At 38.7% G+C, this 27,206-nt stretch overlaps 1 protein-coding gene across 3 annotated transcripts in view; it reads left to right on the top strand.

The window, feature by feature from the left end:
* The first annotated feature begins 10,265 nt into the window (after positions 1 to 10,265).
* SI (sucrase-isomaltase) overlaps positions 10,266 to 27,206 on the top strand; it is a 48,559-nt gene continuing 31,618 nt past the window's right edge. For 2 of the 3 annotated variants that reach the window (XM_068405787.1, XM_068405786.1), the window contains exons 1-13: positions 10,266 to 10,389; positions 11,934 to 12,007; positions 16,242 to 16,362; positions 16,451 to 16,560; positions 17,175 to 17,326; positions 20,955 to 21,126; positions 22,498 to 22,597; positions 23,202 to 23,314; positions 24,089 to 24,214; positions 25,045 to 25,176; positions 25,355 to 25,474; positions 26,025 to 26,138; positions 26,712 to 26,796. In XM_068405787.1, the coding sequence (XP_068261888.1) occupies positions 10,266 to 10,389; positions 11,934 to 12,007; positions 16,242 to 16,362; positions 16,451 to 16,560; positions 17,175 to 17,326; positions 20,955 to 21,126; positions 22,498 to 22,597; positions 23,202 to 23,314; positions 24,089 to 24,214; positions 25,045 to 25,176; positions 25,355 to 25,474; positions 26,025 to 26,138; positions 26,712 to 26,796 (1,543 nt within the window). Of the gene's footprint in view, positions 10,396 to 11,933; positions 12,008 to 16,241; positions 16,363 to 16,450; positions 16,561 to 17,174; positions 17,327 to 20,954; positions 21,127 to 22,497; positions 22,598 to 23,201; positions 23,315 to 24,088; positions 24,215 to 25,044; positions 25,177 to 25,354; positions 25,475 to 26,024; positions 26,139 to 26,711; positions 26,797 to 27,206 lie in introns of all 3 variants that reach the window. The other variant, XM_068405785.1, reaches the window with a different exon arrangement.

Here is a 27,206-nt window from a genome sequence, read left to right as displayed (position 1 = left end):
GAGGAAATCTTGAAACCAGTATGACCAGAATCTTTAAGGATTTGTGAGGAATGCATGTGTAAAACAGAAGTGTCTAAGGGGATTATTTAACATTTCAGGATTTTAATCCTTCATAGTAGCAATGCAAACATTAGCACTAGGTGCAAGGCTACAGGTGAGAGGTCGCTGTGTAGGTTAAATGACATGGAGGGGACTATGCTAATGGAGATCATATGTCTTTGAACTTTGAGGTTTCCCACATCTTGAATGGTATGAGCTGATCCATACTGCCTGCATGAGCCCTCCTGTCACTTATGCAGACCAGCCTACCTGCTGAGTGGTTACTAATTTACCATATAGAAACAGAGGCATAAGAAAATTAGATTCTTGGCACTGATTTTATTCACATCTTTCAGTTATTATTACAAACATGTGAATATTAAATATTCACCCTTTCTTAAAAAAGCTCCCAAGCCTTTAAGCCTTTTGTTTTCTTACAATGAACATCTATTATTTTTACTGGGAGAAAATGCAAAGCTGAATAATACCCTGTAATAAAACGCCTAAATAAGTAAAAAGCTGGCGAGGAATCAGTATGTAATAATGGTCGCTTTGCTTTGTTTCCTGCTCAGTAGCAGCAAGAAGCAGAGGCACTGGCTGGAGAACCATCTGCAGCAAGGACAAGGAAAGTCACAGAAACAGTCAGCAGACAAGCTTTGACAAAAAAAATGCAAAGGGTCAAAACAGTGATTTCATTTAGCAGCTACTTTCAGAATTATCTTTTCCTCACTCCAAAAGCTGGGAGACAATCTGTCATTTCAGCTTTTGTTCAATAATGACCTGAAAAAAAAATGTAATAGGTTAGGAATTGTGGATAATGAAGTTAAGACTTAATAAGGTACATTTTGAGTGTTATTTTCTAACTGGAGTTTTTTATTGCTTTTAGGTTAATGTCAGTATTACAGGTTCATAATTTCACCTTAAAATACTTGGTATCTTTTTTTTTATTCTTCTAATGAAGTGAAGATACTAGCCTTCATTTAAAAAGAATAACTAAAGTTTCTGGCCTTCTTGGTTGCCAAAAAAGACTAAAATTGTGTGTTTGCCACTTCACAGGCCAAGAAAGTTAGAGAGAGTCCCCAGTTATATATATATATATTTTTCTAAATGGCATTAGAAAATATATCAGTCACTATTTTGGATCTGCCTGGTGTATGACTCAAGAATCGTTGGAGTTGGCAGACTCTTGGGCTTCCTAATGGTCTGTGCATATGTGTCTTCAAACTGGCACAAGTAGGTAGTTGTATAAGTATTTATTTTATGTTAGTGTGCATTTTGACAGCCTAAATACAGACTGGAGTGATTTGGGCTCTTAAATCCAAGACTCTCTTATGCTTATGCTTGAATTATTAGACTGTACGTGCTTTAGTTAAGCACATATGTGAATTTATCAGTTTCTAGAAGGCAGAAAACTAATGACATGCTTTGGGAGGTTTAAGAGACAGTTTTCCTTTTTGGTAAGAACTCAAAAGATGGGGGGGGAACTCTCTTTTTGAAGAGATTTAATACCTGATACATGTATTTCTGTTCCGTGAAACCAGTTCTTCAATTTTTCACCAATTAGGTTTCCTATGAAGGGATACACTTTTTACTCAAAGCAATGAACTGTAACTTGAATGTTAACCTTCACGTGTCCATGTTCAGAAAATGTCTCTGATGTCTCTAGATCTGCTTAGCAGAAGTGCAGATTCCTTTCTCATGGTACATTTCAGATAGGAAGGAACACAAAAAAAAAATATCACATGAGGCTGAAGAACTTGAGAGAATGAAGACTTGAGAGTAAAACCTAACAGCTGTTCCCAGCAATAAGACTCCAAAACAAGCACCCGCAAGGGGCTCGCTCTGTCAGCTTACAACATGCCTCGTGAACAATTCAGATTTAACACACTGCCCTGTTCCACCCTTCAATAACGCCTTCATCTTCTGAAAAAGTCAGCACTTCTTGAAAAAGCATCTGAGCTCCGTTAAAATAATTTTGCTAGCTGACTCCAACTGTGAATTCAGGTATCTGAGGAGGAATAAGTACTAATGAATTAAACTTCTCTCTGTTTATTTGGGGTTTTTTTCAGCTTTGCTATGATGGGTGTTTTCATCAAACTGCAAATCAAGAATGCCTTTCCATGCTCTGCATATTGCCTGAAGCAGAGCAGAAAGATCAAGGTCGCTGCTGAAGACACTTTTTGACTCTTAAGAAGGTCAAGGTGGAGGAGGGGAGACATGAAGTTTAAGGGGGGATGGCATGGAGGCAGCTGTTGAACCTCATAGGCCTGCAAACGCTTTCAGTAGGCTTCAGTGTGAATGTGCTGCAGCAGCCCAAAGTTTCCTTAAGGGCATGGACAATGCTGTCCCCTTTGGAGCATCCTTGAGATGGCAGAGCAGAGCTGTGAGGACATAGCTGAGAGTTACTGGTGGTATACTTTTGAACTTCATGTACTATCAGGAGCCAGCAATTAGCTGGAAGCAAATATTAATTCTCCTTTTTTCCCCTTTGTTTATAGGCAGTGAAGTCTATCCTAAAGTTAACAGTCAGCTACAAATGACAGGATCAAATCGCTTGCTTGTAGGACACTTTACATTTTTGAATATCCCTAATGCTATCTCATTACAGCTTAAAAAATAAGAAAGCAGACAATAGATTTTGATCAAGTAATGCTGTCAAATACATTTTGATATTTCCACATCTTGATGCATGAATGGTCAAAGAAAAAATACACGTTTTTCAAGCAATCTTGTCATTCCTTTCTCAACTGAAAGGATAGATAATAAATATTGGCAATATATAAGATTTGCCTCTACAAAGACCTACCATTTGCTATCTCGAAGAACAGAAGTTCTTCAAGACATAATTTACAGACATAATCAAGTGATTTATATTCATGATTATGGTTCAAACCATCATAGCACTTGTTCCTTCTATATCAGATGCCTTCTCAGTTTCTGCTTTTTGTGTTCACTAGCTGTAAAAAAAAAGAATGAGAGACTTTGGGGTTTTTTAGAAGCTTTATTATAACATTTTTGCTCTGATTTCAGGTCTTAACAACTGAATCATCACAAGCACCTGAGAAACGCGTACTGCACTAACTCCAGTAAGACTTTCAGCAATGATTGCTATATTTTAGAGATTCACAACAAGTAATTTCCTCATTTGCAGTAAGAGCTGCAAAATTTCTTCTTTCTATATACTGTATGTTCAGTTGGAATTCTTATCTTTGTAATCACTATCATGGCTTGTACTGGTCTCTAACTTGACCTAATAAAAATTCATACATAACACTGGGGTTAAATTTTAGACTATGGTCAATGCCTCTGCCATACTTACCATACTGCCATACTTATTGGCTCCAATGTGTTATTGGAATGAGAATAAAGGCCCATGGTTTAGACACACAGAAACTTATTTGTCTACAAAAAGACAGAGTTTATACAATGTCTAATTGTATTTCTTTTAGAAGAACTACACATACTTTGAAAATGAACTTCAAACATGCTCCACTTTTCCATGACAATGAAATTATTCAATTGATGTTATTTCTGTATCTGGTTAGTAAAAAAAATCAAAATCTTTTGCCTGTCAATTGCTATAAAAAGAAAACTACATTTGTCTGAGACCAAGCTCACAGTATCTGATCTTGAATTGTGAGGTGCTTTGGGAAAACGAGACAACTTTGAATGAAATCAAATACATTCTCTCTAGTCTCTTTGAGGGAAAAAATATTTGCAATGAATTTGTGAGGCTTTCCCAGTTCTTTGTCTTGCTTGGCCAGATTTGCATTAATCTCAGTTTGGTGTCTGAAGGAGACTCCAGAGCAGGTATGTATTGTTTATTCCTATTTTTTTTCATGAGGCGTTTTCTTGCTCAGTTTCTCCTTAAAATTGATTCACAGTTGTTTTTTTTTTCCTAAATATAGGAATCTTCTGTGTCCTCTTCAGCAGCCTATAACATGTCGCAAAGCTGAGCAACAGTGTGCCTTCACACTCAGAGTTGGAACTGCAATAAAAATTTCCAAGGGAGCTCTGGTAAGGCTTCTGTCTAGAAATTTCTATAAAAAAGCTACCTCACACTGGTTTTCAAAGCTCTGTTCTAAACACTGGTTATTGAAGTTTGAGAGAGGAAAAAGATGTCTATGGTGTGGCAAGCATTTACTCTTCTATAACCATTAATGAACTTCCCGAAGGTGTTTTCTTCACAGTCCATCCCCTTACCAAGCTCTCCGGTGCTGGTAGAGTCCTGGAGGATGGTGGTACAACAGACAAAGCTGTGCTGTGAACCACATTGCTCATTCCAGATGTTCACAGCACTCTTAGAAGAGTGCTAAAGAACTGGTTAAAGTGTATGCTGAACCTTCTTCATGTTGAGTTCCACCAAACTCATCAAACCTTACGTTGCTTGGCGGTGTTCTGCAAAGGTCTGAGGGCTTTATCCAGGTTTACATTTACTCGTGTGATAAAGAAAATAAGGTACAATCGATAAAAAATGAAGAGGAAGAGGTATCAACCTAAATTTTCCTTTGCTCCTGTTTAGCAGTGCCAGGGTAGTTTAATAATTCAATGCTGATCAAGCCAGAAAGAACATGCAATGACTTCAGCTGAAAGGCTAAGACACTCTTTTCAGATTAAGGAGTCCTAGTCTCCAACCTCTGCTTCAGCATTACGTATTTTATTCACTGTTTATGTAAAATAGAGAAATAACCCTGAAAGCACACAGTCTTCTCTCCAGATGAATACAAGAATGGGAAAAGTGCAGTTATAGTTACTCTTAGCTCTCTCTTTGGTCTGGGATTGTTCTAACGGAGTTTCTAAAACCTGATCCTTTTCAGTATGAAGAGGAGCTGTGCTTCTATTTTTGAAAGTTTTTTTTTTTTTAGTTGAACACTGGAACAAATCTGTGATTTCAGTGTCAAAGAGGAAGATTTTGGGGGCAGGAGTAACATCCATGCGATCTGCTTGTTATTTGATGGTGGAATTTTATCGAGGGGTTCCCAGGAGCCCTCTAAGAGCAGTGCTGAATTTGGAGCAGTTTTCTGCTTGCATGGATCTGCCTCATTAGTTTGCCAACATGTCCTGATATTCTTGGGAGCAAATTCATCACCAGTATAAACTGACTTACAGCAGCAGAGTTACAGCAGGAACAGACTGGATCTCCTGCCAACAACCTGTTCGATTGTATCACATAGAATCTGAGACTTGTGCCAAAATGCTGATTTGACCCAGTTATTTAACTTTTGACATAGGATATTTGTTTTGTCTCAGGAAAAGTAAGTTATTACTCAATGTATGCAGGGTCTGTAATGTTCATATGTATGCAGATATATTTAGATATAAACTGTAATACAACTGTGCCCACGCCGCCAGGGAGACAATTGTGCATGGTCCCCCTGTCCCCATACCTGGGAGAGGAGCCCGAGTGCGGGGGTGCCATGGGATGCTCCTGCCAGAGCAGGTGACTGAGGACCAGCACCTCAGGGCACAGACCACAAGGCATTTGTTCAGCAGGGCACAGCAGCCAGAAACTTCAGGGGCTGTAAGGCTCCTTGGGATAAGAACCCGGTGGCTCCTTGGAGAGGCTGGACCCTCTTTTGTTCTCTAGGTAAAAAGCTCTATACATTCCTAATCGAACCATAATTTACTTCATGTGACCTCACAGTGACATATATGTTTCGTTGAGGCCCTGCAATATTCTATTCACACCGAACTAAAGCAAACCTGTTCAGGTCTGAACTATATAAGAGGTTAAAGCAGAATCTTCTCACAGCTCTCACTGAAGCTTTCCCATCTTTGCCTGGTTTTGTTTCAAGATGTGACTTGGTAAGACCGTTATCCTGCTTTCATGCAGTGCCTTTTTATCTAAAGACTTCAGAAGCATTCACAGAAATATTATCAACTTCATTACCCATATGGAAAAATCATGAAGCAAGCAGATGATGAGTGCATGATGATTGACAGCTGACACTCAGCTAATGAGTAGCTGATGTGGGAGTGAACTGCAGACCTATGGCTCTTTGCACTGAACAGTCACTTGTGTTTCAGTACACAGGAAGGTGATAAGGGCTGATATCTCCTCCTTCTTCTGAAGGAACAAGGGCTGCAGCTAGTATTTCAGAGAAGGAGGAGACCTCAGTTGGCATCTGCCTTGCCCTGTGCAGAAGGTAAATCAAGAGACTTTCTTTTTCCTAGGCTTGAGGGATGAGCCTTTGAGCACAGAGTTCCCCATTGCTGCCTCTAAAAACTGCTCAGCCCTCTTCCTTCCTTGAATATGACCATAGCTGCACTGAAGTGCTCTCAATTTGCTGAAATGTGATCGCAGAGTGGTTTCAGCCATGCAAACATTGCACGTGGGGAATGCAGCAGTGTGCTCCTGTTGGCTCTGTGATAGATGTCTTTCCATGACAGTTAATGATTATGTTCCCGACTGAACTGGTAATCTGCAAGCAGCTTCTTGCTGGAATTAAGGGCTCCAAACTGTAACTTAAAGTAAATGGTTGATACCAGAACAGTGAAAAAACAAATCTCAAGAAACTGTGGAAGTGTAAGCTATTTCTTTTTCCTAACTTGGTCCCTTAGCTGAAAACTCAAGTGTCAGCGTAACTGTCTGAATGAATACAACTGGGGAGCTAACTATGACCAGCTAACACGCTTTTCAAGTTGTATATGATTTAATTAAGAATGGACCTGCTAAAAACTAAGAGATAAATGTCTCTTTTTAAATTACTACATTTTTAACAGTGCCTGATTTCCTAGCTTATTTTCCTATGCTATTCTCTACAGTCTAGTCAATACTCCTGGGCTTCCAGTTATTCTGCTTACCAGCTGTCAGAAACGAATCAGATCTTAATTCCTGGAAACTAAAGAAGGGCACAGCAGAGACCATGCTGTTCCAGCCCTTGATTTAATAGAGTTCTTGGTTGTCTTTATGGTCTCTCAGTGTCCCCAGATGAAGAGCCTTCCCCGTTCCTCCTTCCTGGAGTTCAATACCACATCTTCACCTGAAAGCCCTGTTGTTGCTATCCTTTGTAGACTAATGAAAATATACTCAGCTAGGAAACCTGCTGGTTAACCCTCTTGTGAGACCTTTTTGTTCAGTGCTTTTACGCTCTCAAGTTGCATAGAAAATGTTCTCTAGGTGACTGATATATAACTTCGTAGCACTGTGAATTCAGGAAAGCACTTAAGCAAATGGTTATATTGATGGCAGGGTGATTGCAGACACGTTTAAATGAAACACATGGCCATATGCTTTGCCGGACTGAGTACTTTCCTGGAACAGTTAAATGAAGATATAAACCTTGGAAAACAAGTATACATCAAACAAAACCCCCAGGACTCCCAAACCATTGATATCTTCATAATCCATGTGAAACAGTTATTTCTCATTACGCACTCTTAAAGCAGCACATTTAGCAATACTGAGAGGGATGTTAGAATTACATTTCCAGAGCTTGCTAGCACCGATGCGGACATGCATGATATTACAAAGAAAGGGAGAGGGTGAGATAGCTAAATAACGGGCTGCATTTCAAAAACAGAGTCATTGAGAGTGGTGGCATTGATTTGTGTAAAGATGGATGGTTACAGGAGAGCCCCAGCGCTCTGTATGTATGATTGATTTTCTTTCTTTTAAGTGCTGACTAAGGAAAAGAGGACCATTCCCTTTGTGCTCAGAGAGGACACGTCTCATTCCTGCACTTCACAGTCGGAGGTGAGATACTGAGGAAATTGAACAAATTTGTGAACAGTTCAAAAAATACAAGTGGCACTTCTCAGCCATTTCTACATTGCTGAAAAATAACTTGTAAATACTTTAATAGTATGAACTGAAATCTTTCCTTTGGAAAATAAAGATTTAATGTTAAGATTCTATCTATTTGTTGTGAGAAAAAGACAAAACCCAGTTACTTATGAAAGTTTCATATTAAGATTATGATTGAAGCTTCTTCCCTATAAACTCTTTTCTACATTAATCTTTCATCTTTTTCTTCTGCTTTTGACATTTATTGTTAGTATCCCATGAAATCTGTTTATATTAATATTAAAATTGATACTTTCAAATTCATTCCTAAAAAAGTTTTGATGGTCATAAATTAAGTTCTCTCCTGCACCTATTTTAATAGCTCTTTTCCTCATTTGGGAACATTTAATGACTTCTTGTTGTCTGTTTAGTCATGCAACATGGATAAGCTTATTGGCATTTTATGGCTGCTTTTCTCTCATTTGCAGAATCTGATATGTCATATTGAACCAAAATATTATTAATTAACCAGCCATCACTTGGCTGCAATAATCACAGTAACTACGTTTAGTCCAAAGAGTTTCTGCAATCTGCCTGTAATCATGTATGTGCCTGCCATTGGTAGGTGGATTAGCAAACAGTGCCATGAACTGATAACAGCAGGGGATAAAGCATCGGTTTTGATGTTGAGCTTTACAATCAAGAGCAGCAGATGAAGGAAGCAGAGGGGCTTTAAGGTATGTCACTCATTTAATTGCATCCAAGTTTCTGGAGACCTTTACCTCACTGCTGAGTATACATCACACAACAGAACTTACATTTATAAATTATAAAGCCTCATTTCCAGCATCTCAGGTCTTGGGGGAGACCATGAGAAGGAAAGAACTGAAATGTAATGTTAGAGTTGAAGGTGGGGAGGGGGGATGGGGAGGGCTTGATGACAAGAACTTTAATAAAATTCTAGTTTTCAGAAAAAAGACTTTTTAGGACTCCTAGTCGCCCTATATTGAGGCAATGTTAAAGGGAACTCAGGAATGGAACTGCTGTAGTATCATTTCCTCATCATAAGGAACAGGCCTTAAAATGCATACTTTTAATATACAGTGTAGTTGCAGACTCCAAGTACAATGTTCCCTGGGGGAGTAACAATAAATATATTAAAAATGGCTACAAATTTTATATTAATGGAGAAAATATGAATAGCACTATGTTATTTACAAAAGCTTCTTTATTAATCACCACACTGAAAAGCACTTAGTTATCTAAGTACTGGCTTTACTCTTCTGGGGACTGTTGATGGGCCAGTATTGCTTTTATGCTTTGTTGTTCCTATGGCTGTAGGATTTCCATGAGTAGGGGTGAAGGTGGGTGATGGGTTATACTTGGAAGAAATGAGAGGCAAGAATATATAATACACTTAAACAGTTAATTCACACACAAAAAAAGCTTCTTCTAAAGTATTTTTTGTTCCTTTGGGTCATCACTAAAACATGTAAAAGTGTTTTGATATGCCAGTGCAATGCACATGTATGCCCACCCTTTCTTGCTTTAACTAAAAAGAACCAATTTCTCTGTATTTAAAGCTGTTTTATAGGGTTAAATGCTCTTAAGCAAATGTAAAATGCAGTAGCTGCTGCCAATGTATATTGATCTGGATGCTGGAGATTAGTTTTAATTAGTTTTATGGCTGGTGCGCAGTTCAATGTTAATGGTACCGTGTTGTTCTTCGCACGGGGCTGAGCAGCTGCTCTGCAGCCAGCACAGCCCCCTTGGCGCAGCACGCCTTGCTCCACTGTGCCTCACAGAAAAGCAATACTGGGAAAAACATGGCTTTTACACAGCATTTTAAGGCACTGACTCCATCAACAGACGCTCCTTCATTTCAGTTGCGATTTCCAAAGCTACCAATGTCCCATGAGCTTATACGCATGATCTATTCTTCCTCCTTACAAATAAGTAACTTACCCTGTCACCTATGTCTTCCTTTCCCACGTGTCACAAGCATGCTGTCAGAGCTCATTAGAGGTTTTTGTCAAGTACGCTTTTAACAAATCAACATCCTGCTTTATAAAACAGGACATAGTTTGGGTTTGTTCTAAAGAAGGAAAGAAAACTTAAAAAAAAAACAAAACAAAAAGAAAAGGATTTTGTTTGTTTTCCATTTCAGAAATTTCAGTAACATGAGAAACTCCATAGTCAATCTCAGGAGAGAATTGTTCTTTGTGTGTAAAGTGGTTTGCAGGGAACAAAAGATATTTCTCAGTGATTGCCCACGAGTGTAATGCAGTAATCTGCGCTGTGTGAATTATCCTGACTAGGAGATTTATTGCACATAGTCCTTAAGGAGTGTTTTGTTTAAAACCTGGGATCGGAGGACATGGTTTAAAACCTGAATTGTTTATAAATTTTGCTAACTTAATAAATTAGAAATGTATTTTATAGAGTTTTCAAAGCTGTTACTTGCGTTTTCATTTTACCAACGGTGTTTTTCTGTCTCTAGATGGGCAAGAGGAACTTCAGTGGGCTGGAAATCACCCTGATCGTCCTCTTCTGCCTGGTGGCGATCATACTCTGTGTCCTCATTGGGCTTTTGGCATCAGGACAATCAGGAGTCAAAACTGCAGGTAAGTGCTTCCCCTTGCTGCTGTAGGACCAGAGCAAAAACCCTGAGTGGGAACTGCTCAGCTCTGCTTGCTGAGACAATTTTAAATGCCACAGAGCTTCAGGAACTAACTGTTGGCATCATTTCCATCACTGTTGGATTCAGACTTTTCCAGAATGTGGACATTCAAGTGGGAAAAACAAATCACTGAGCGCTGTAAAAAAAAAAAAATGGTACTGTAAAGTACTGACGGTGTTACTGTTATGTTCTTATCGCTACCCAAAGGTGAATCATGGTCAATCCTTTCTGCGGATAATATGAGTAAAATTATCAGTTATGAACATAATAAACAGCACGACTCAGAATTTATTGCCATGAATAAAACTTTTATCCCTCCTTCACAAGACTGGACTTGTTTTGTAAACATAGAACTAGTATGATTTCAAAATTTTTGAATATAAAAAAGCGCTGAAAAAAAGAAAAGGGATCAAGGAGACTATGTGGGAGCAGCCAAATTGTGTGGAGCATACATTATAACCATAGAAACCTATAGTGTTTCCTGCTAATGTATTGGTACAATAGAAACCACTTGTCTTACAGGGATGTGACATAGAATACGCTGCTTTACACACAGTTCCATTTTGTGTGAGTACACAAAATTTACAGTATTTACACATGGGGATTGAAAAAAAAGCTTGGAGGTGAAAATGGTAGTAAAATAAAAATACTTTCTTATACAAAACAAACATCTTAGTGTTTTAGTAAAACTGCCCATGCAGACTAATATTTGCATATTTTCTGCCTGTTTCTGTTACAAGATGAGTATGAATCCGCCTGAGCATAAAGTGTGTATATTGCAGATAATGCAAACAGGCAAGTCTGCCTATTTGTGTGCATCTCAGCCTGAGACAAGATTTCTACACTTCATAGTGCTCATTCCAAGCATATACAGTGTTCCAAAATACATAAAGTAACTTTCAGTGTTGGGAGAAACTGAAAACAACAATCAGGTACCCTTTTGTCAGCTAAAGTTGCCAAGAGTTCACCTTAAATTTGGTCCCACAAACCTGAAATCTAATGGTGCATCTTAATGGAGCTTTAAGGTGCTTTCACCTGATGCTCTAATTCAAGTTCCTGTGGAAGGAGAGTATTTCAGGGGAAGGAGCAGCTATGAGAGCAGCAGCAGAGCACCATTTAAGGAAAAGTCTTTCCAATTTTAATTTGGCATGTATTTTCACAAGAAGCAATGCATAGTGAGCTGCAGACTTACTGAAAACTGGATTAATGTATAGCTTAAGAAATAAAATTATCAATGTCACCCATATGTTCAAAAACTTTAAAGTGAAGTTGTCCTACCTTTATCTGAAATAGTTGCATGGAATTTTTCAAGGGTAAAAATAAATCACACTAGCAATAGTTTACACTCATTTCAATCTATGTTAATGGTTAGAACTTCATGATGGTGAGAAACAACCAGCAGAAGCAATTAGTAAGTTAAGAGGTAATCAAGTTATTCCTACATTTTGGAAATCCTGGTAATAACCCATTAATTTATTTTCCTAACAGTATTTTTGCCAGAATGTCCGAACATATTAACAGCGGAGAGAATTGACTGCATCCCGGATCAAGTAGCAACAAAGGTTGGAAAATGTGCTAGAAATAATTAGAAAATAGACTTTATCCCATAAAGCCTCATGCTTAATTACAATAATTTAACTTGCCTCTACTATATCAGTTATTTTCTTAACCTTTTTTAATCTGTGATTACCTGAACACTTTGCAGGGAAGCGTAACTCCTGTATAACCCATCTCAGCCCATGACAGAAGGTTTGATTTTTCTAACCACTGTAGCATTTGCTGTCAATGGTTGAAGACCACTGCCAAAGTACTCCCCAGCAGCTTGGTTTTGGGATAAGTGGAAACAAAATTAGTCAGACATCAAGCAGTTAAAAAAAGTCACTCTGCTTTTAGCAGCTTTTCCTAAACAGTTTCTTTTTGTCTGATGGTCATGTACTAGCATTTATAATAGCTCAGAAATAGCAGGTGAAGATGCACTTTACCCAGATGCACAAGACTCTTATAAGAGACATGGTCACAGTTTCCTTTCAGAACCAATTTGAATCTCAGTGTCTTCCTTTCTTGGTTGTGGTGCCTCTTACCTGGGAGATCGCAGAGTTTAGAAATGACCTTTTGGCTTCAGCATCTATGAGATAAGATTCCCAGTGAAAAGTAGCATCTTAACTTTTCAGTGCTCTCACATTCAGACCATTTTTGTAGTGGTTTGTCTTGAAAGGCTATTATTATTTTTATTATCATTATTATTTTTCATCTTTATGGATGTTCTCATTTTCTGATGGAAGCTGGTGGATGCCTGGCATCTGTCTTTGGTTTGGGGGGGCAGTTTAGGAGAAAAAATAGTTAATATATTATGATGTGTGATGTTTATGTCATTCACAAAGGTATAAAAAATTATTAACCAGCTGTCTCAGTCCCTGAGGACATTCCCAGTCTAATTTCAGAAATGACAGTTGTTAAAGCTTCTGTCATGCCATGGGTTTTGTTATGATATATAGTTCAATACAGTCCTGTGGGCAAACAGGTTAGTAAAGGCTCAGCTCACAGCCTGTTCCTCTACTCTTTCGGTTCCTTCACCCCCGCCAGGAGCATGCACACCATGGTAGGAGCAGCCATGCAGATCACTTTAATCTTTAATTTCTACCTTTGAAGCAGTCAGCCCACATTAAGTGCTGCACTCATCATACAGTGAGGGAAATAGTTTTGCTCTGGTTGCAACTCTAAGCCTTATTGTAAGTCTGTCCCTTGCTTTTCACCATCACTGATTAGAAAGAATTAAAAATAATCAAATTGTAGATATCAGCAGAAAAGCAGGGCCAGATGCAGATTAGAACATTGGTATACCTGCTTTGGAATTAGAGGTAAAATAAGTGATTCCTGAATCTGTTCTTTCCTTAGTGAAGACCAGGCAGCAGATTTCACAGGGTTAGAGATAAGTATCACCTTTAACCTGTGCCCTGATGAGAGCTGGCAGGGGCACGCCTGACACAAGCCAGAGTCCCACCCCAGTGTGCCCCCTATTCCTGTATAGGTTTTCTCCTGGAAGCATTTTCGTGGTCCTTCTTTAGGCAATTCTAACACAGCAACCAGCAGAGCTGTAAAACTACAGGTACCTGCTTAGAATAACATAACTCTTCTGTAGTGGTTTCATCTAGTGGTTTTTAGAATAAACAGCAGCTGGGAAAATTCTGATTTGCCTAAGCTCCTACCGCAGGTTAGTGTCTGTCTTGATTTCTTTATTCACTGAAGATGTCCTAGATGAAGCCAGAAAATGAGTAGGATTGCAGAGGATAGAACTATAGAAAGCAAATAGATCTTTATTAACCGATCACAGGGCTGATGAAGATAGACATGCTGAAAGAAAGCAGGTATTTATTAACTGTTCACTGCTGTGGAAAATTGCTATAAAGTTTGATTAGACAAGAAGAACCCACCAGTGAAAAATAAACTACCACGAGCAGAGCTAGTGGTACTCTGACAGCTTGGGGGAAGGGTGTATTGTGGTTTTTGTTTTGATTTGTGTGTTTTTTTCCCAAAATATCTTGCTGGCAGAGGTTTGTTTGGGTACACATAAGAGAAACATTTTAGTTCAGCACATAGACAAGCTATTCTTTTAATCCTTGGTGCTCAGTTCAATGTTCAGAAGCCATCTCATACTGTATCCCAGCGTAAACTGTTTCCTCGTATCCAGGATTATTTCTAAATAAGCTTTGACTTTCTCTTCGGCTTTATTGGGTATTGGTATGTGTTATGCTGGTTTTATAGCTCAGAGGCTGTGATCAGCTCACATCTTTATTTACACTAAATGATACCTTTTATAACTGCCTCTCCAGTGTCTTTGGATGAACTCTGCTCCTTTCCCTGTGTCAGGCGTAACCGATCTTGCACTTCTCTATTTAATTCCTCATGCACCAAGCTCAATGTGCCACAAAAATACAGAGCTCTAGTTTACAAATCCACTAGAATAAGATCTAGCTAGAAGAATATCACTGGACTGTAAGGTAACTGCTGAAAATAGTCAACAAGTATTCATGAGGAGTAGCTGGGGAAAAAGAAAAGCATGCTTATGAACTTGGGAACAGAGATGCCTGAACTACCAGGCTTTAGGAAACATCTGTTGTTCAAGCTACTCTGTGTTGCATGGGATAGTAACTGGCCTAGGAAGGGATAAGAGGATGGAGGTAGCAACTCTGTTCTTAGGTATTTAGGATATTCCCCTATGTATGAAGGAAATGAGGGAAATGAAGTAAGGGAGCAAAACTGTGATTTCTGCACTCTTGGAGGGGATTGGTGCTTCTTCTCATTTACTCTGAAATAGTTTATAAAATGGGAAATAGGGAGCTCTCGTGGTGGGAGCTGGGAAGGTGGAAAGTGAGCATGGGTTTTCCACAGCCTTAGAAAGTGCATTGATTTGTGGATCAATGGCAGGGGGGGAAATGAGTCTCCTCCAACTGTGGTTTTTTGCTTGGAACCTAATGAAAATGACAGCAGACATGTTTTCTGAAGTGATGAGTCCATGTCAGAGAGACAAAGCTTTATCTGGTGAATGTGGGTTTTATCTTGGGTGGTTTTGCAGAGATTTCTGTACCCCATGCAATCGCTACCAAATAAACACACTAATACCTCCCAAGCCAGTGGTTCTGTGAGCTCCCTCTGTGCTTTCCATCAGCACTTGCATGACTTCTGGGCTGGAGCTGGCTTATCTTTGCTCTGTTCAGAGGCTGAGAAAAGCATTTGACCTGCACTGACCAGGTTGGGCTCTATAACACAAAAACAAGTGCCAGCAAGGACAGCAGCAATAGAGATTTTTGGACCATCTCCACTTGTTTCAAGCTGCAGAATATTCTAAATAAACATGACACAAACACCAAAAACATTTGAGAACAATCAGATGAAGGCAGAAAGAGCTTCTGTTAGTGGGCAGGTGGAGGGAAAGGTCTTGAAGATCTGCATGTTGGATTTGGATACCTGAGATCACTTATGTACACCGCCCTTTGCCCTCAGTGAAGCCTGTTGTATTACTACTGCCCTTTGCACTAAGAAATGAGTTGGGTTTTTAATGTGAGAAAATGTGTGGAAACTTGGTGATATATTACCCAAATCTTATCTTCAAACATAAAACTCATGCAAACAGCACGTGAATAAGTTGATTTCTAACAGCAAAGCAAAGGTACTGCAGCTTATTACACTACGGAAAGGTAGTGTAAAGGTTAGTGCCACTACACTGAGACATATGCTTTAAACAACAGGTTTATTTGCTTGGGGTTTTTTGAAAAAAAAAAGTTGAGTTATCTCAATTTGAGGTTCTGCAGAAGCAATCTGAATATTTCTGATATCGGAAAATTACATTGAAATGTCAATATTATACATGATAATCAATTATGCATATGTAGATGTTTAACCAGATGTTTACCAGATGTTAAGCCAACTATAACTTTTACCCCCTCTCCAGTGGGTGACTTTTGGTCAGACTATACTGCATCTGTCACAGATCAAATGTTTCAATAATTCTTTTTAAATGTTCATTTTGCTTGTAGATCTTGTGGTTTTAAGCAAGAATGAATGTCTAATAAGCAAGTTACTACTCTGCATCCAGGAAAAAATCCTTTGTATTTAATGTATTCTGTGCCATTGAATTCACTCAGTAGAGTTTCAGAGAAGGGGTTGATCTGACTGCAGGTATTATTAAGGTTTCTGGTGTTTGGGTAAAATACACTCCATGTGCATTTTAACTTTTTAGTATAGAGGATTTATTTGTGTAAAAACAGCTCATTTTTGCTGCTCGTATCCTTGAATCAGAGCACCTGCACCTTGCGTGGCTGCTGCTGGAGTCCTGAGAGCGATACCAGTGTGCCCTGGTGTTTTTTCTCTTCAGACCATGGGTACAAAGTGGATGGGTCAACAAGATCAACTCAGGCAGGTAAGCTGTGGGTTGAGCTCCCCAATTTATGCACGTGCCAATGTCCAATTCAACACAATAACATTGCAACATGGGTTTTTTTCCCAAGGATTCGAGACTACATTAACAAGGCTGCCATCACCTTCCCTCTTTGGAAATGACATCAACACTGTCCTCCTCACAGGAGAGTATCAGACGCCAAATCGCTTCCGGTTCAAGGTTCATCTTTTTTCTATGTTGATTTGAGGTTCATGTTCTGTGCAAGATTTTAGGCTGGCTGTTACTGTGCAGGAGGTTAGGAGAGCTGAATTAATCCCTCTGATGCACTCTCATGACTCTCAGTGAAGGGCTTGGCTCCTTTCTTTGTCCTCTCTGCTGTTGCAATGCATCAGGTTAACGAGGGTTTAGCACAGTGGAATTTCTGCATGAAAAATTACTTTATATTATCTACCTTTTTACCATATCTCTTAATCATTTTGAGAGACAACATTAGCTCTTCCAATGATTTCTGTTTTCTATGGAAAACTCAACAGTTTGTGCCATGAATGTGGGGTATTGATGGGTTCTGGGGTTGAGCAGGGCTTCTTCTGTGGGAGACCTTCCTCTTGTGGTGGGTACCTGATGAGCCAGGGAAACACAGGGTCAAGTATTATGAGAGAAATGGCTGAAAATGAGTGATGAAAGTTGGAAGGGAATAACAATGAAGGCAGAAGGAGGAGATTGAGACAGGGTGGGAATATCCTAAGTCTGAACTATGTGTGAATGCCAGAAAATATTTGAATTAGACATTAGTTTTGAAAGGCCCAGAACTTCTGTTGTTTACATATGTGCAGATCACTGATCCTAAAACACAAAGATTTGAAGTCCCTCATGAACATGTGCGATCTTTCACTGGATCTGCAGCCTCCAATTTAAACTACAAAGTGGACGTGAAGCAGAACCCCTTTGGCATTGTGGTGACCAGAATGAGCAATGGTAGAGTGCTGTAAGTAGCATTGGTGCTTTTTCTGAATAACATGGATGTCATTGGTTTTTCTCTAAAAGCCCATGTTGCCATGCAAGCAATGTAAGTTCAAGATGCCATGTGTGATGTGCCCTCTTGGACATGTAATCTACTTTTCTCTTCTTTTGACTGATGGATGTTCTGCAAGGACCCTTGCGAGGCCTTTGGAAATAAACTCTGTGATATGGAGAGCTCTGTCTACAAGGTTTTTAGTCTGTCTCTCTCTTCACTTTCCCCCGGAAATCTTTACAGCTGCTTTGGTCCAGGGAAGTTTTATTGTCTGAAGAACTCCTGGCCAGTGTTTCAGGTTGCATGGGAACAGTCTTCATTGTATCTTTTATCTTATTTGTCGCAATCATGCTGAAGCTCTGAATCACCAAAACCAGGTTGCCCTTTAGACCTATGATATCCAAGAATAGCTGGTGCAAACCACTGATAAGCTGATTGTGTAATGCTGTGAGTAAAATATTTGACACACTTCTATATTGAATGCTTTAATCCCATTTCAGTTCTAAAAAACAAACTTACAAACCTAACGGCATGGTTTTAAGACCCATTAGAAGGGGGAAATGTCACGATGAACATGCTTATTAAATCAGTCCAAGAATGATTACCTGTCAGAGTGATAGACCAGTTGGATTATCAGTGCTTCAAGTTTAATTAATTAGCGATTACTTTTGTGCTCTTATTACTATTGTTTTCTTGCTTAGAATCCTCTATAATGATTGATTTGCAATTATAGAGAGCACAAAAGATGGATTTGGTATTCGGAGGTGCATGGCTGATTGAACAGGTATATGGAGGGTGAATAAGAAACCTAATCCAACAGAACCATGTTGAAGCAGTGCTCTGGAAGATTGACTGTATTTTCCTTCGGCTTTTGTTTAATTTGGTAAAAGTGGTTGCATTTCTGTCTCTAAAGAAAAAAATGACAATGATGCTTGACTCTGAGTTTTGGTATCTTAAAGAAAGCTGTTGTTAGCATGGGATCAGGGCAGCCCCTCACAGATAAATCCTTGCTAAATTTGTTTACACAAGATGAGTGCTTTCCCCCAACTTTTAAGCAAAACAGTTCATTGCAAAAATCCTCATTATCCAGATAGTTATAAAGCCTATGACCTTCCATCACCATTTGTTATATCTGAGCCCCCCAAAAGAGTTAGAGTTCTGATAGACCTATTACCATCCTTATTTGCAAGACAACCTGAAATATTGCCACACTTTTATTGGAAATACAAACTTCTCCCCTCAAAAAAGCTAGTTCCAGTACAGTTTGTGAGCAGATGGGCAAGATATTCCTTGGAATCATTAAAATGGGACAGAAATATGTCGGATGAGGATTTACCTATGGAGCCTCTCTCAAGTGATAGGTTTTTTAACTTTAAAAAAAGAGGTAAATGACAGATTAAAATTGTAGCAAGCCCAAACTCCCCTGTTTTTGTTACTTGTTTCTGCAGTGTCTGTAGTTGCTAATGCACTGTTTATTTATTTAAGAGTTTAAGGACCTCTTTATGCATAAAAGAATTTACTGATAATGACATACTCATAGTGAGAAATGTAGTTATAGTGTACTAATACATCTGAAGTGATAAAGTCCCTTAACATTAATGTGGCTGTGTTTGCGTAAAGTCGAGATAAAGTTGTGTTACTCTCCTATATATGAATATCGTGACTGTCAAATGTCATAAATATCACATGAAAATACAGTTGTAAAAAGCATTTCTAATTAAAACTACATGAAGTGAGTAGATAAAAGCATATTCCTTTGAAATTGTGTATGATGTTAATACACACCGAGGTAATTTGCTGTCTCTAAGTAATTTTCTCTGCTTTGGGGGAAAGACTGTGCTTCTGCAGATCCCTTTAAGCTCTTGGTTTAATGAAGCTGAAGATAACCTTCAAATCTCAGGATCAGCTTCATTCCAATTGCTCTCTGCTTTAAATCTGGTTTAACTCACAATTACATTCTATTTATGATTGTTTCATTTAAAAAGTGATGAATGATGGAAACTCAAAGTACTTCTGGGTAGGGGTCAATTATGACACATTTGCCAATTGGAAATGTTCAAAACTTTAGAGGAATGAAAGAGGAAAATGAACACAATTAAGTACAAAAGGAATTAAATTTAATGTTTTTATCGATTCCATGAGTTGGGGGAGACCGTGACCCAGGATGATATTTGGTGTTGCTGAGGAAATGCAAAGCACTTCAACCATTCCTGTGCACTTGGCTTCTTAGGGAGATATTTAGTTGTATAGCTAAGATAAACATGACCAAAATCCAAGCATTCTTGTCACACGATAGAAAGTGACCACATTTTGAGGGTGTTGGGGCACATACCTGGTTGTATAAAAAAAAAAGATCCCTATGGATGGTGCCCTCCATCCATCAGGAGAGAGGATGCCTAAGATGCCCAATTAAACCTTTTTGGTACTATCAGGGACCTCAGATGGGGTCACAACCTGAAGCTTTGCTGGTCAAGGGAGTCCAGAGTCTGGTTCACCGTTACAGCTGTGACAGCTCAGCAGAGTTAAAGGAAGGAGAGCGAGTCGGTGAGTCCGTTGCCTTGCAGCGAGCTGCTCCTTGGTGCACCCCGTGGCAGGAATCGGGCTGCCTCCCACTGCTCTGTGCCTCAGCACCGCTCAGGTTTCCCCACTGTTTCCCAAGTCACAGAATCACAGAATCAAGTCTTTCCATAGAAGTCCTTCCCATAGAAACAAGGAGTGAAATTAGGTTTTGCCTAAGTTTTTAAAGCTCTCGTAATCCTAGTTTGGAAGTGGAACTGTTTGTCTGTAATGAAATGGAATAGCGAAAGGTGCAAAACTAACTTAACAGACGAAACTTTACTAATGAAATTGACTTTTACTGCCTGTTTTGCTAATAGATATAAATGAGGAATATTAATCTCTGGCTTGCTCTCTACAGATATATACAGTAGACTGTATCTATTTTCAAGACCACCAACTTCCATTCCTTAAAAAGCTTAGCAGTTGCCGTATGCAGAATTTGCTACAGGACATGGATAGCCATCAAATGGCATTTGAACCATACTGAGGATCACACTATCACTTTTATCTGTGCTCATCTATGCTTGGTGTATTCGAGAGCTAGCACGTAGCCATAGTCTGCCTTTCCCTGTAGTGACTGGCCTGGCAGAACTCAAGAGTGGGTCTTGTTTATTTTTCTGGCAAGCAAAAGCTGCAATTGATTTGCAAAATCTGATGGAGTGGATTATTTTTGTGTTTCTGTCCACCCATGGAAATTCTCCATCTGCCCCGTTACTGTGAGTGGCCACAGAGAGTGGACTCAAGACTAAGTGGAACAGATCCAGGGTAGGAAGCTTTGGTGGAAGAGGGAAGTGCAAATGTACCCCTGGAAATAGATGGGCCACTTGTATGAGAGGTTTCTATAGGATCAATAGGCACCGCTTATCTACTCGTCTGTGCGAGGGTTGCTCTGCTCCAGCCCCACACCATCCCGCCTCCCTCTCCTTCAGCTCTCTGGGTGGAGACCTGAACCTGCTATCCAGCTCTAACCAGGAGTAGAAACAATTATTGCAATGATTCTTGGTAAAATACTTCTTTTTTTTTTTTTAAATTGTCTCATCAGGTTTGATACTACCATAGGACCGCTGCAGTATGCTGACCAGTTTTTACAGCTGTCAATCAAACTACCCAGCAGCAACATTTACGGTGTGGGAGAGCACGTGCATAAGCAGTACCAGCACAATGTTAACTGGAAAACCTGGCCCATATTCAGCAGGGATATTGGCCCCTCTGGAGTAAGGACTGGTTTTATTATGCTTCATTCTTTGCAGATGACTTCTGTGATCCAAGCCTATTATGCAGTAGACACATTAATAACATCCATTGAGTTTTTCCCCAAAGACTTTTCAGGCACTGCATGTTATTACTAAAAGCTGGATGGTACTGATGAAAGTTCCCTGAGGAATTGCAAATATATAAATATTTTGATTTTTGTGTTGACATGCAGTTGAAAACTGGTTGATAAACATTAATATATGAGATTCTTACATTTCTACTGATAGAGAAAATAAATAACAATATGTCCTAGTGCATTGCTGTGTGCAACATTCAGGACAGATGACACATGCTGCTTCTGTTAACATCCTTGTAGCTCAGCAAGTGATGGAGAAGTTCTCTTTAACAGCTGTCTCTATACAAGATAAAATATGTCTGTCAGCAGTTATTTGTTGCTATAGTTTGTATGGCTGTCATGTTATGAAACAATTTCCAGGGCACCCATTTTCTGGTAATTGTAAGACTACGTCGCTATTACCTCAGTTTTGTAAACCAAAACCCCATATGCTTTCCTTTGAGAGAGCATTCAGTGTTTTGCTGAAATATGAGACATACTAACAGAAACTAGAGGGTGAAACCACTGTATGTAATGAATTAATCATTTGGAATTTGTCTTACCTTGACACACCTTCTCACTAGCTTCTCTGGTTTGAAGATAGTTGTTGCCTGAATGGCTCTGTTGAGTGTGGACTCATTAAGTTAAACTAACAATGAACAGAATCACGTTGGGCTAATTTCAAATTGCTCAAGTTCTGTTTCTCATTAATTCGTTCTCAGTTTTCTTTCGCAGGGGAAGAAGCACAACTGTTACAACAATTGTTAAAATTTCTAAGGTTTTTGTTGCTAATAATAACAGCAAAAAAAAGATTAGAAAGGAAATAAAAAAGAAGCAAGGCACTCTCTTTTCCATAGAGTAGACATTAAAATGATTACCTTGCAGGATTAATAGAAATATCGATTAGATGTAAAATCTAATCTGTGGTGAAGTGTGATGAAAACAACCTTCAAGTTCTATTGTTCGCCTGATGTGCATATATATTACCCAGAAATAGTACTGCAATATGTGCAGATTTGCCTGAAGATCCATCATATCTGCTTATGTTACCTATATATTTGGGGAAACTTTTGTTTTAATGGAAAATGTTCTCATAAAGGAGAAGAATGCCAGGAAAGGGAAAACAGAACTGTAGGAAAGAGTCAGGATTTTTATTTTTGTTGTTTGCTGTATTTTGAGAAGTTTCAAGTTCTACCTGTGATATATTTTGAAATATCCCCGAACAGATACTGTTATTAGATTTTAATCAGCTTACAGTTTCTTTTTATCCTTTAAGGAAATGCATAACTTATATGGAGTTCAAACTTTCTTCCTGTGTTTGGAAGACAGCACTGGAGCCTCCTTTGGTGTTTTCCTAATGAACAGCAATGCCATGGGTAAGAAAGCTTTCTCTGTAGCTCTGAGCATTGCAGGTAAATATCTTTTTAAATGATCTGTGCGCTTGGGATCAAAACTGTAGTGTTTAGTGTATGTGACGTAAACAATAAGTAGTGCACAGTTAACATTAAGATTGTGCTGGAAACCTGAGGGTCAGAAACCTATCTGAAGCCTGAGCAGCTCTGTGCAGATGTGTAGGACACTGGAATCAGAGCCTAAATCTGGAGTGAGCAGTACTTGAAAGTAAATGCCCTTTAGTCTCTTTAGATAAGCATGCATAATTGTATGCTTTACAGAGCTCTTTACATCTCTTGAGACTGGAAAGTTGTACTAAAAAATTAAAGATAAAAGGTTGAGCCATTGGATTTCTTCTTATTCTCTTCTCTGTAGGACGTAAAGGAATGGAAATAAAGATATTTAAAAGAGTCGTGTGAATACATTTCCCCTTCATTGCAAGTTCAATTAATGGTTTTAGGTTTCTTAGGTATTTTTGGTTTGTGTGTGTTTCTTAAGTAAATTTTCTAATAATCAATCAGAAAATTACAAAGTCTTTTTAGAATTAACTGGTATTCAGAATTGCTTTTGTGCACTCTTGTCCGGCAGAGTTTGTGGTGCAGCCTGCTCCAGCAGTGACCTACAGAACCATTGGTGGCATCCTTGATTTCTATATCTTCTTGGGGAACACTCCAGAGCAAGTAGTCCAGGAGTACCTGAAGGTACCTTTAGCTAGAGAGATTATGCATTGAACAGATTTTTAAAAGTGCTTGGGGTTTTTTGGTGTGGGGGGGTTTTTTGTCTCTTTATATGACAGTATGTTTTCACTATGTTATCTATTAACTGAAAATATGACTCAGTATACATTTAACTAAGAATAATTGTTAGTATGTCCCTAATGTGACTGCTGTCATCAGTAATACCTAGCTGGGGTTAAGCTGGTTGGCTTGTAGTTGGCCTGTTACAGGCAGCTGAAACTTAAGCACTACTTTTGCTGGAGATGCTGGAGCAGAGACCATGCAGCAGCTCAAGGCCCAAGAACTCCATAGCTGCTAAATCCATCAGTCTGTATGGCCTGACTGGTTTACACAGTGGTCACTGGAGCTAGAGGTGGTCTACGTGGAATAACTTATGCTTCCTTGCTGGGGCTCACTCTTGTTATAAAGACAAATTCCTGTTCATATGGCAATATTATAGGGTAGATAATCTGCTTACAGGTATGTCATGATTTTATGCTCATAAGATATGACTGAGATCTTTTGTACTTCTTGAGATCCGCTTTGGTTTCAGTGACACTTTAAAGGATGGGCATTGTCCCAAAATATTTGTATTTCTTAAAATAAAAAAAAAAAAATTGCATTTGGGGGTGGACTGTTCACTTCACACGCTCAAGCTTAGTGTATATTATTCAAATAGTTTTGAGAAGTATGGATCTAGGGAAATGGGCACCGAGGTGTCCACTGACGGTGCATGGGATTTTTGCTCTCAATTTGCAGCTCGTGGGACTGCCAGCACTGCCCTCCTACTGGAGCCTGGGCTTCCAGCTCAGCAAATGGAATTATGGGTCTCTGGATGAGGTGAAGAGAGTTGTGGAGAGGAACAGGGCAATTGGACTCCCTTATGTAAGTATGGGGTTTGAAGAGGGCAGCAACCCCATGACGGCAGAGCTCTGTGGGGTAACAACCCAGAGATCCTGACCATGGTGTTCTGCAACTGGTTCATTTCACATCAGTTTGAATTAGTAGATTTCTAATACACAGGCTTCTGTTGTCGAAGGGTTTTGTGCATTTTAATGGTAGACCCATCATCAGAATGTGGGACATGGTGGGGATTAATTACAGCAAGTTTTTTTTGAGCACTTTCTTGTAATACTTTTTCAGTTATACTTTCCATTTATCTTCTCATGTTACCTAATCCATGAAATTCTTTTTTTTAATTGTCCTCTGGACAATTATGGAACCATATGTTATTCTTAATTGACGGCCAAAAGTAAAGTACAATTAGCTTTTAAAATTAGTTTTCAGATTATATTAGCCTGTTGGCTTAAATAGAATAAAAAGACCCTAATGTTAAGCTAAGAACTGAGGAAGAACTGTTTGGATTTAAGGGGATAGCTCTTGAAGGTGGGCAACTGCAATGAAATAGCCACATGCCCAAGGACTATTTGAAAAGATGCCAATATACATATTCATTTAAATTCTGTTAATGTTGAATGCAGGGGTTTTTAGGCACAAAAGGTGTGTCAGTACCATTAATTAGGTCTGTAAGCATGAAATGAGATGCACATTGTTTGCAAGTGGTCCTGACAGCATACTTTCGGCCAGGCTGCGGTAAAGTCCCAACAGTGAAGTCACTATAGGACAAATGGGAATTGTCAGAAGAAACTGTGTTGGACTAATATACAAAATCTTCACGTATCACTTCTCCTGTTAAAGCTGAACTCCTCTTTCAGGACGCTCAGATCACTGATATTGACTATATGGAGGAAAAGAAAGATTTTACTTACGACAAAGTGAAGTTTCAAGATCTCCCTAATTTTGCAGCTTATATGCATGACTATGGACAAAAATATATTATCATATTGGTAAGCACTTAACTGTTTCTTTTTCCATTGTACATACTATCATTGTAACTATTTATTATTATACTTTGCTTATTCTATGTAATTATCCCATTTATTGCCTAACATTCTACTAGTCTGTAATAACTGATGGAATGTATCCTGGTTTCTTCTTATTTTTTGTTTTCCAATTTTTTTTTAGGATCCTGCTATTAGCACACAAAATCTAGTTGATGGTAGTCCATATGCAAGCTACGTCAGAGGAGAGAACAAAAAAGTCTGGATTAATGAATCAGATGGAGTAACAACATTGGTTGGGGAGGTAATTGCATTTTTATGAATTTGAACTTGGTCTGTTGTCACTGTTATGGTTTAATTTAGGTCAGGGACTCCTCTTAAACTCTCATTTTCTAAGTTACTTCTTTCAGTAAAATTATCTGCCAGTGAGAACTAAGTTTATAAGGTCTCATGTGGGATATGATACTTCTCAACCTTTCTTGAATTCTTTTTTTTGCAATTTTTTACATTAAACAAAAAGGAAAACTAAAGAGAACAGAGGCTCTCTCTTCACACAGAGCCATATCGAGAATACAAGTGGCAAACAGTACAAGTTGCACCAGAAATTTTTTACAGGGAAAACAATCAATCGCTGGAACAACCTCCCCAGGGACACGGTAGACTCCCCATCATTGGAGGTTTTCAAGATGCGATTGGACAGGGTGCAGAATGATCTCATCTGGGTTCCCTTTCCCATGAAAGGTGGGACCAGATGATCTTTCAAGGTTCCTTCCAGCCTGGGCTGTTCTATGATTGTAGGAACTCTTTTAAATATCATTAAAAGTTTAACTAATTATTCCCTTTTAATATTGCAGGTTTGGCCAGGGGAAACTGTGTTCCCAGACTTCACCAACCCAGACTGCACTAGCTGGTGGGTGGAGGAATGTAAACTGTTTTATGATGCAGTGCCATATGATGGGATCTGGATTGTAAGTAATTTAGAACTTACATTTTTATTTTTATTTTTAAAAATAAGCAAAGAGAGATGTTTATTAAATTCAATTTGCATTGAATTTGAAAGGGATGTTTACTATTACTAACCTGAAATCAGTGCAGGATGTGTATATCTTCTGGTGTTGAATTTGCAATTCAAATTTGAATTTTAAATTTTAATTTGACTCATTAATCATGGCATTTAAATGATCAGTGTGCTGTTTTTTGGATGTTCGGTGACACTTTAAAATGCTTCAATTGATGAACCACTGCTAAAGGCAAATGCTAGCACACTCCTGTACTCAGAATGGCAATATTTGGACACCTGCATACCTGATCAGTGAATGTGTGCTAAATGGGTCCTGAATACAGGGTATAATATATATAATCCATATATCTATGCTCCAAGTAGCTCATGGACCAGGTCAGTGTCTGAGTTATATCATTCTTGCCTAATGATCCTAGTTCTAAGTTATTATTCCTTAAAGGGTAAGAGTATAGAACACAAGGCTTTCTCAGGAAAACACACTTGAGGAAACTTTATTACATTCTGCATGTTATCTTTTCAGGATATGAATGAAGTATCCAGCTTCATTAAAGGCTCAAAAAAGGGTTGTGAGCAGAATGACTTAAACTATCCTCCTTTCACTCCCAGTAAGTCTTTAACCAGAAAGCAAAATATCAAAAAGTTTGAGTTACCGTGCAATTGGCTACAAGGATGCAAAGTGGTTTTAGTGTAGTTCTTATGGGTGGGGTTTGAATGTTACTATTGACAGAAAATACCAGTATATTTTGGCCCCTGACAAAGCATTTATATAACTGGCTTTTTTTCCCTTTTCAAATTATTACTGAATATTGTCATTGCCTTAAGTATGTCTGATAATATAACTCTCTTCTTTCGCTATCAGTAGTTTTTGAGATGTATGGAGAACTAAAATGGAGTTCATATTTTGTATCAAGCAGTAGGTCTAAGTAACCATTGCTAACGTGTAGTCAGATAAATATTCAGAAATTTAGAGCGTAGGTCTCAGTTATTCCTGCATGAAAAGCTCAAGAGTAGAAAA

Source organism: Nyctibius grandis, chromosome 8, assembly GCF_013368605.1.
Source record: "Nyctibius grandis isolate bNycGra1 chromosome 8, bNycGra1.pri, whole genome shotgun sequence".
NCBI classification, from domain to species: domain Eukaryota; kingdom Metazoa; phylum Chordata; class Aves; order Nyctibiiformes; family Nyctibiidae; genus Nyctibius; species Nyctibius grandis.
This window is presented reverse-complemented; position numbering and strand designations above follow the sequence as displayed.